Source organism: Heterodontus francisci, chromosome 43 (assembly GCF_036365525.1).
Source record: "Heterodontus francisci isolate sHetFra1 chromosome 43, sHetFra1.hap1, whole genome shotgun sequence".
NCBI lineage: Eukaryota > Metazoa > Chordata > Chondrichthyes > Heterodontiformes > Heterodontidae > Heterodontus > Heterodontus francisci.
Genome location: NC_090413.1, coordinates 30,968,885 through 30,979,262, shown reverse-complemented (window position 1 = coordinate 30,979,262; position 10,378 = coordinate 30,968,885). Strand labels below are relative to the sequence as shown.

The following is a 10,378-nucleotide window of genomic DNA, read 5'->3' as shown; positions in this document are numbered from 1 at the left end:
CGATTTCCCTCTACAAGTTCCCTGTACAGATGGTTTTAGGTATGGGTCTAAAGTGTACTGTTCTGTAGGAAATTTCAAGTTTGAAGCAAGACTAAATGAAATTAATTGTCAGACATACAACGGATTCTAGTTTTAAGAATCTGTTAAAAGGATCAGGAAGGAATTATCCCAACACTAACTATCAACCATTACTAACCATAGGGCACAGTAACCAACAATTACACGAACCTCAGCAGTAGCTACTCATTGGCTGCAGTAATTGCCAATTACACTAATTATTGGCCACAGGAGCTATTAACTGTAGTAACCATTGCTACAGGAATCGTCAGTTATGCCAATATCCATCCATCATAAGCATTGTACACACCAACAGCCCTGAAATTTTTCCAGGCTATGCTATTGTCTAACCTTCAATTTCCTGCCCAGTTTCTTGCTTTGTGCAGTAATTTAGTCTGCAGACAAGGGCCCATTCTTTATGTATGTGTAAATCCTGTCAGTGCCCATATTTGAGCATTAAGAGAATTGAAAGAGGTGAGGATAGGGTAAGAAAGTGAAATTGATGTTGGTGAGCTATGATCTTACTGAATGGCGCGGATCAGGCTCAATGGGCTGTATGGCCTACTCCTATTCCTTGTGTTTTTATGGTTAATCCGTGGCCAGGGGCATTTTAGCCAATCCTGATCAGAGCTGAGCCTTACACATGCGCGTGCGTCCCCGCCCCACCCCAGGAATCCTGTCTGACTTTTCCTATGCTTAATGAATGCTAAGGCCAACTATAAACCCAAATGTTCCCTTAGTTGTAGCCAACTAACACTGCATAGAGTAGAGATGGTATCTGGGGCTTTGAACCTCTCTGTGGACCAGCTTGTTACTGGAGAAACTCACTGAACCAGCGAGCTTTACCATTATTTAGCTATCAACTATCATTAGCTTTGTGCAGTTTTATCTTTTGCCAACAGAAGCTGACGAGGAGTAGCAGCACGGTGACAGTGCACACAAAGGGTTAATGTTTGTCATTTAATCTTTATAAGCTTATCAATTGAGAATCAAGAGATAATGAGCAGGAAATGATAGGGTAACATTACATCTGGGTAATGCTTATTAGATGACAAGAAGCCATTTCCACTTTTGTTTTTGTAACTAATAGTGATTTATGGACTGTCGTGTCACTAATCATCTCCTTGATGATTATATTCTCTGCCATTCCTAACTGAACATCTTGTGCTGCCAGAAATTCAGTCTGTGCCAGAGCAATTTTGGAACCAGTCAGAGGCAGAAGCTGTGAGGAATGAGGGGCTGTGCTGCCCTAGATCCAAGCCCTTAGAGCAGCGTATTGTTTGGATTCTTGTACCTTATGCATTCTGTGCTGTTGGCTCTATCCTGCTCTGCATGCGTCTAAGGAAGGTACACAAAGCTTGAAGTTATAATAGCAGATAATGCCCCTCTTGTCTCTCATTCAACAGGAGCTTTACTAAGTAGCAGTTGTACTGAGCTTCTTGTGAAAAGCAAAAATGCCTTTTGCTCCTGGTCAGAATCATGAGCGTATCCTGTTGGAGCTAAACCAGTGTTGCTACAACTTACTTTCCTCTTTATCATTATAAAATTGTTTTAAAACTCTTGTTTTTTGAAAGGAGATAGAGTTTGGAGCAAAGAGGTCTGGACGTGGCATCTGGGCAGTGTGTTTACTAGAGTTAAATGAATCCTGGCTCCTATTAGAAATCAAAATTTGCTGCTGAAGATGGTGGAGCTGGAAAAAGATGTTCTTCCCCTCCCCCCTCGGTACCGATTCCGGGATGTGCTGCTGGGCGAGTGGCAGGCCGATGACCGGTAAGTCTACTTATTCCAAAGAGATTTTTTCCAAAATTAAATAGCAAGCAAGATCATAGCATATTAAAACAGTCTGATAGTGTTCTATTTTGCTTTAAATTGTTTGATTTAACCCTTTGCTGAATTTCCCTCAGCTTTCAAATTCCATTAGTACCTCCCATCCAAGTGTGTTTCTTTGGGGAATCATCTGCTCCTGTGTTTCACACCCATCTTTGACTAAACTAAAATCCTGGCAAATCTAAAGTGTGGGCAAAGAACATTATGGCAACAGGTTAATGGGGCCACTCTCACACGTCTCTGAATTTTGTAGTTCAGCTATCTTTATTTCTTCCACAGTTTATTGGCTGTGACATCAAACTGATATCAGTACCAATATATCTGCAGTGCTGGTATTGGTGTCAGCGACAGCATCAGTGATAGTGTTAGTATTGCTGTTATTATAGATGTTATTGGTTTCAGTGTCATTTTGACTGTTTGACACTTTTCTATGTTAGAGGAGCTGGGCAAATACAAATCATTGCGGTTTTTAGTATCCCTGTCAGTGAAGGGCCAGTGGAAGTGTTAGTTGCAGTATTTGTGTCAATGATGATCTCACTGGTTAATTTTCTCTTTTTTTCTTAAAAAGCAACCCAGCCATCAGTTCCTGATACCTTGATTTTAAAATTTCTCAGCCTGTTTTCAATTCCCTCCATGGCCTCGCCCCTCCCTATCTCTGTAATCTCCTTCAGCCTCATAACCCTTGAAATATCAGGATTTATCTAATTCTGTCTTCTTGAGCATCCCTGATTTTAATCTCTCCACCATTGGCGACCACCCCTTCAACTTCTGAGATCCTAACCTTTGGAGTTCCCTTCCGAAACCTCTCCACCTCGCTTTCCTCCTTTAAGACGTGCCTTAAAACCTACCTCTGCCCAACCTTTTGGTTACCTATCCTAATATCTCCTTATGTCGCTTTGTGTCATATTTTGTCTGATGATTGTTCTTGTGCCCCCTTGGGACATTTGACCACATTAAAATCTCTATATAAATTCAAGTTGTTAAGGTGCTGAGAATCGCAGTGTATTGTCTTCGACAGTAACAATGTCAATGTGCGAATTTATGCGCACTTTGCATCTACAGTGCATCATTAACAGGAAACACATCATTGAAAGAAAGAAGTTACTGTTTCCTGGCTCTAATCTCATTCTGTTTGTGATGACATCAGTATATGGCTGGAATTGACAAAGAGTCCACGAATGCATCTTAACCTCTCAATTAAAGTGAACCTCACCTCTCATAGCCACAGCACTGTGACAGCTCGCGCACCCCTCCCCCTCCCCGCTGTATCGACAGCATTGTGACCTTTCCCCTCTGCCATTTATGGGAGTTGTACTGAGAGTCAGTTCTGCGCTGTTAATTTTGGGCATAACCTTCTATTAGAGCTAGGGTGATGCCAGGAAGCACTTCTTCATACAAAAGGTAGTGGAAATCTGGAACTCTCGCCACCAAAAAGCAGTTACAAAACATTTCAGTACTGCTGGCACTGAACTTCTTGTGAATCCTCATGCCAATTGGTGTGATTTATTTTCATCCTCGGTCCCAGTACTGACACTAGTGGGAATCTCCTCTCTATTGTGTCTGATGTGAAGGAAGGATCAGACCTGCGGTTTAATTGACTACTGACACTCATTGTGTAGGCCCACAGGTACAACACAGCATTGGGGAATATTGGCGATTCCAGCATTGAGGAATATTGGGGATCCTGGTTTAGGAACATAGGAACAGGAGTAGGCCATTCAGCTCCTAAACCCTGTTCTGCCATTCAATGAGATCATAGCAGACCCAACCTAACTTCATAATTTGAAGCCATTGCCTTATATCCCTTTGGAGAACAAAACTCTATCATCAGTTTTTTTACAATTGATCAAGAATAAATTGCTGTGGAAGAGAGTTCCAATCTTCTGCACACAAAGGGTGGTAGAAGTGTTTCCTAATTTCATTCCTGAAAAGACTGGCTCTAATTTGTAGACTTTGCAACCAGTGGAAGTTGTTTTTCTCTATCTACCCTATCTGTTCCACTTAATATCTTGGAAACTTCGATCAAATCATCCCTTAACTTCCTTATTTCTAGGGAGCGCAATCCTAGTTTGTTATCGTTCCTTGTAGTTTAACCCTCGGAGGCTAGATGTGATTCTGCTAAATTTACACTGCACTCCAAGGCCAAGATGTCCTTCCTAAGGTGTGGTGCCTAGAACTGCTCACAGTAACTGCAGGGGTGGTCAGACCAGGGCTTGTACTGAAGCATAACTTGATCCCCTTGTATTCGAGACCTCTAGATATAAAGGTCAGCACTCAATAGCCTTTTTGATTATTTCCCAATAACAGATGTTAAGCTAACTGGTCTATAATTTGCCAGTTTCCCCCTCTCGCCTTTCTCAAATAGAGGAGTGACGTGCAATTTTTCAATCTGAAAGGACAGTTCCCGAATCAAGAGAACTTTGGAAGATTATAGTGAGGGTATCTACTTTTCCCCACCTCTTTTAAAACCCTGGCATGGAAACCATCTGCTCCTGCGGAATTGTCACTTCCTAGTGCCATTATTTTCTTCATTACTGTTATTTTGCTTCATTTAATTTTATTGAGTTCCTGTCCCTGATACAAAATTAGTTTCCTTGATGTCTGGCATGCTGACCTCTTCCTTCATTGTAAGTATTGCTGCAAAGTAATTATATACATAAGCATCATTCTCTTATTTTCATTGACATTATCAATGTTATCAGTTTGCAAGGGGTCCACATTGCTCCTGACCACACTCTTTTTCCTAATATAATTGTAAAACTGTTTGGTGTTGAGTGATTTTGTGGTTTACAGCATTGGGGGATTTGGCGGGTGTGGGGGATCTAAGAGTGCTGGAGACACTCTGGGGAACATTATGGGTGAGTTGTTGGTGATTCCCAGCTCCCACTCTTTGCCTGTCAACTGCGAGTCAGGCTCAGTGTGTCAGCACCTGATGCTGGTCACATCACCTCCTGCTGAGCGGTGACTATGGAAACATGAAGCCATTACCATTGCAGCAGCTGAATAGAGAAATTTTATTACCATCAGCCACTTCCCTGGGGTGTTAGATTATTCAGCAGAAAAACAGTTTTAACTCTTTTCTATACAAACCAGCACAAACTTAAATATGATGGTTTTAATAAATGAAATAATCCACACAGAACTGAGTGGGAAAATCAGATACTTTGTCCCTCGGTTTTCCCCAACAGGAGTGAAAAATTCCAGTCTTTTGAACCCCTTCCCCCATTTGAGATGCCAAGGATTGCCTGGAGATTTACAATGGGGAAAGTGACATGACTCCAGCACTCATGGCTCCTTCATTCTCTCCAGCACCTGGGGGAGTGGGTGCTCTTGCATAGGAGCCTCCCGGTGCTGGGAGGGTGGAGGAGCCTCTCTCTGCCGGGGAGCCTCCCGGTGCTGGGAGGGTGGAGGAGCCTCCCGGTGTTGGGAGGTTGGATGAGCCTCTCTCTGCCGGGGAGCCTCCCGGTGCTGGGAGGGTGGTGGAGCCTCTCTCTGCCGGGGAGCCTCCCGGTGCTGGGAGGGTGGAGGAGCCTCTCTCTGCCCGGGGGACTTCCCGGTGCTGGGAGGGTGGAGGAGCCTCTCGCTGCCGAGGAGCCTCCCGGTGTTGGGAGGTTGGATGAGCCTCTCTCTGCCGGGGAGCCTCCCGGTGCTGGGAGGGTGGTGGAGCCTCTCTCTGCCGGGGAGCCTCCCGGTGCTGGGAGGGTGGAGGAGCCTCTCTCTGCCCGGGGGACTTCCCGGTGCTGGGAGGGTGGAAGAGCCTCTCTCTGCCCGGGGGACTTCCCGGTGCTGGGAGGGTGGAGGAGCCTCTCTCTGCCGGGGAGCCTCCCAGTGCTGGGAGGGTGGAGGAGCCTCTCTCTGCCCGGGGGACTTCCCGGTGCTGGGAGGGTGGAGGAGCCTCTCTTTCTATACTGAGCTGGTAGTTGATCTGACTCGGTGTGGAGCGCACACAGTGCAGAAAGGGCCCAGGTTCTCAAAGGAGTAGCAATCTGTGCTCTAATTGGATTCAGCACTCCTGGGTTGGGAAAATCAGCCACGCTTTCTGCTACTGATCTGAATATATCCAAATGCTTGAGGCCGGGTGCCAGTGCTCAGTAACCAATGTATTTCGAGCTTCTGGCAGGAATAAATGTCACAAACTGTTCTGTTTTATTGATCCCTGCCAATTCCAAGAGAGGTCGGAAGCTGATGATTCCATCGGAATAAACAGAACAGACGCTGCTTAATATTCATGAACTCTATAACCTTGCATGGTATCCAGACACTTTCAGGTGAGTAGATCAGCTAATCCTTGAGGTCTCATTAAATTGAAGATCCACGTTAGGGAACTGGCAAGAGTCACACACCAAACTTGGGCTCAGAAAGCCTTGGCTAGCTACCACAGTGAGCACCACTCCCTCCTTTCATGTCAGGGCAGCCCATCCTGAATAGGAATCCATTGGAGCACCGAAAGATGGTGGAACGTGAAGTAAGTCAGTGTCAGACAGTGTCACGTACCATTACTTTGTAAATCCTGGGACATTACAAGTTCAGTGGCCTCAGTGAGATCTGATAATCTGCAAGACATATCCAGGATTGTGGGACCAAGATTATAAGGGAGGCTGCCCTGGAATTTAGGGGCAGGGAGTGTGGGAAACTCAGCCAGGGCTCCTGCTGCTCATCATTGTCCAGAGGGTCTAGCTGAATAGTGTCTTTAGTGCACAGAGTGAGGGCAGAATCCAGCGTGACTACGATCTCTTCACATGCCTCCACAGAAAACTATCCCACTGACTTCCCTGAAGAATGGAAAACAAGTGTGGTACTAGAGACAGACTGTGCCAATGCACCTGTACCCCGGGAGAGTCAGCACCTTCAGGAGAGGGGGAACTGTGCCCCCGGGAGAGTCAGCACCTTCAGGAGAGGAGGGAACTGTGCCCCCGGGAGAGTCAGCACCTTCAGGAGAGGAGGGGGTGCTGTGCCCACGGGAGAGTCAGCCCCCTTGGGCGAAAAGGCTTGCCAGCATGAGTTAGCAGCTTTAGAAGGGGGATAAATTTGAAAAATCTCAATATTTCAGTCTTGTCTTGGGTTGAGCAAACCTGATGTCAGAGGAAAGTGGTGTCTGCATGCGTGTGAAAATGTGTAAACAGTAACATGGCCTGGAATTAGCAATCCTTTCTTTCTTTTCTTTCTTTTGGGCCTCCTTATCTCGAGAGACAATGGATACGCGCCTTAACATTATTAGAGAAGGTGTACCTACCCCACATGGACTGCAGCAGTTCAAGAAGGCAACTCACCACCACCTTCTCAAGGGGAATTAGGGATGGGCAATAAATGCTGGTCTGGCCAGCGACGCCCACATCCCATGAATGAATTTTTTAAAAAGTGACAGAGCAAACTCAGGAAAAGTATACAGGAGCAAGCAGCAGCAGATTGTAATCAGTGAGTATGATCCTCAGTAATGCCTATTAAATTCAGTGCAGCTGCAGCAATTGCAGGCCAGTGTTTGGATGTGTTATTGATTGAAATGTCTCTGAGGAAGCCTGCAATGACAGACTTGATTAAAAAGACACCATTGGAAGAAGATACGGTATCTTTATTCTCAGTGTGAAGATTATTTAGCTATTCTCAGCCATCTGCCTCTCATGCGCAGTCCCACCACTCTCAGCAACACTGTTATGTCATTGAAGCTCCAGATTTGCAAATGGTTCGCGATTAGCTGCTGAGTTTCTCTCTACCAAGAGAAAATAGGAAGGAGTGATGTGGCAGGAAGGAATGGTGTGTGGTTAATGTAGGAGAGTCTCAGCAGAGAGTAAATGACCTGGTTCCTTGTATTTGGATCAGTTTACACTGCTGGGTGACTCTGTGTTGACAGTTTCCCATCAGTGACTCCCTGAATTCCAGGCTGTGTCTGAAAAGTGGCCAGCCCCAAAGGAAATCAGGAGCACAAGGCAAACATTAGCTGCTTTACTACATCTCCGAGCGTGACATCCAAGTGAATGGGATGGATGATCAGCCAACCTTCTGTAACCAGGGAACAGCATGGAGACACGGAAAGAAAACAAACAGGGAGGGAAAGGACAAAATATTTTTAACCCAAGCTTGTTTATTTCTCATTAGATCCATCACCTGAAAGATCTTATGAAATAAACAGAAAAAGTTTTTTGAATAAGTAACTAGGAGGATTGATGAGGGTAGTGCAGTGGATGTGGTTTACATGGATTTTAGTAAGGCATTTGACAAGGTCCCACATGGCAGACTGATCATTAAAATGAAAGCCCATGGGTTACAGGGGAAGGTGGCAGGTTGGATCCAGAATTGGCTCAGGGACAGGAGACAAAGGGTAGTAGTCGACAGATGTTTTTGTGAATGGAAAGCTGTTTCCAGTGGCGTTTCACAGGGTTCAGCGTTGGGTCCCTTGCTGTGTGTGGTATATATTAATGATTTGGACTTAAATATGGGAGGCATGATTGGGAAATTTTCAGATCACACAAAAATTGGCCGTGTAGTTGATAGTAAAGAGGATAGCTGTAGACTCCAGAATGATATCAATGGTTTGGTTGAGTGGGCGGAAAAGTGGCAAATGGAACTCAAACCAGAGGAGTGTGAGATAATGCATTTGGGGAGGGCAAATAAAGCGAGGGAATACATAAAGACTGCCAAAGACTTGCAGGTTGATAGGTAAATTGGCCATTATAAATTGCCCCTAGTATAGGTAGGTGGTAGGGAAATATAGGGACAGGTGGGGATGTGGTAGGAATATGGAATGAGTGTAGGATTAGTATAAATGGTTGGTTGATGGTCGGCACAGACTCGGTGGGCCGATGGGCCTGTTTCAGTGCTGTATCAATAAATAAATAAAATAAAAAATAAATAATAAGCGGGAGGATATTGAGAGGGGTAGAAGAAGTGAGAGACCTTGGAGTGCATGCCCACAGGTCCCTGAAGGTGGCAGGATAGCTAGATAAAGTGGTGAAGAAGGCCTATGGATTGCTTTCCTTCATTGGCTGAGGTGTAGAATTCAAAAGCAGGGATGTAATGCTGGAACTGTATAAAACACTCGTTAGGCCACAGCTGGGGTATTGTGTACAGTTCTGGTCACCACATTACAGGAAGGACATAATTGCTGTGGAGAGAGTACAGAGGAGATTTACAATAATGTTGCCAGGGCTCGAAAGTTGCAGCTATGAGGAAAGATTGGATCGGCTAGGGTTGTTTTTCTTCGGACAGAGGAGGCTGAGGGGTAACTTAATTGAGGTGTACAAAATTATGAGAGGCCTAGATAGAGTAAACGGGAAGGACCTGTTTCCCCTCGTGGAGAGGTCAATTACCAGGGGCACAGGTTTAAGGTGATTGGTAGAAGGATTAGAGGGGACATGAGAAAAAACCTTTTCACCCAGAGGATGGTGGGTGTCTGGAATTCACTGCCCAGATCAGTGATGGAGGCAGAAACCCTCAATTCTTTTAAAAGGTACCTGGATCTGCACCTGAAGTACTGTAACCTGCAAGGCTATGGACCAGGTGCTGGAAGGTGGGATTAGATTGGGCGGCTAGTTATTTCGGCTGGCACGGACATGATGGGCTGAATGGCCTCCTTCTGTGCCATAATTTTTGTATGGTTCTATAAATGGAGTTCTGGTACAGATCATCCCTGATCAAAAGTAAACGGCACATCGGACTTGAGCTGAATGAACTCCCTCTGTTCCAACAAAACTGTCTTTTCCCCAGCACCTCTGATTATCACCAGCCCTTAGGATTTGCACAGAGCCAAATCCTACTGTAGATTTGTTAAACAGTATGTTGACTGCACGCCCCCAGCCCAGCTGCCTGTTGTGTGGGAGTGTTACCTCTGGATGCAGTGCTGTTTGTAATGCACAAGTGGCCTTTGAATGACATTAATGACTGTATAATCAGTGCCTTGAAATGTCAGTGCTTCTATCCTGTTGCTGAATCTCTAATGGGCCATGTGTGATATTCACCTCTCTTAGCTCAGTCCTAACAGATTGTCTGCAATGATCAGCCACCTGGCAAGCTCCTGATGTGGTTTGCAGCAAAACTGCCCAGTAATGGGTCACTGCAATTTCACTGCTTTCATTTCTCTCAATGTGGGATTGAGTGAGGAGAATTCATTCCTCAGCACCACAATTAGTGTTTACATAGCAACGGGAGGAGGCCATTCAGCCCTTCGAGCCAGCTGCGCCATTCAGTCCGATCATGGTTGATCTCTTCCTCGACTTCACTGACCCACCTTTGCTCCTTATGTCTTTAAACTTTTACCTATTTCCATCAAATTGAACCAATGAATTAACAGGGATTGAATATATTAGACTCTGTTGAAGAGGTATCTGGATATTTTGATTATGTCTTGCGATTCTGTCAGCTGCACAGATTACTGGCTTGGCTGATGGAGGTGGGCCTTCAGACTACGTAGAATGAACTGTGCTAATCCAAACGGCCCAGACTGGGAAATTCCAAGGGGGTCCCCAACAGAGTCGACCCAACTGGAGTTTGGTCAAATGGT

The 10,378-nt window shown here is 45.2% G+C and overlaps 1 protein-coding gene across 1 annotated transcript in view; it reads left to right on the top strand.

Moving 5' to 3' along the window:
• The first annotated feature begins 1,637 nt into the window (after positions 1 to 1,637).
• Positions 1,638 to 10,378, top strand: part of LOC137355658 (potassium channel subfamily T member 2-like) — a 121,357-nt gene continuing 112,616 nt past the window's right edge. Inside the window, exon 1 of the mRNA XM_068021031.1 lies at positions 1,638 to 1,827. Within this exon, the coding sequence (XP_067877132.1) occupies positions 1,739 to 1,827 (89 nt within the window). The 5' untranslated portion in view covers positions 1,638 to 1,738. The remainder of the gene's footprint in view (positions 1,828 to 10,378) is intronic.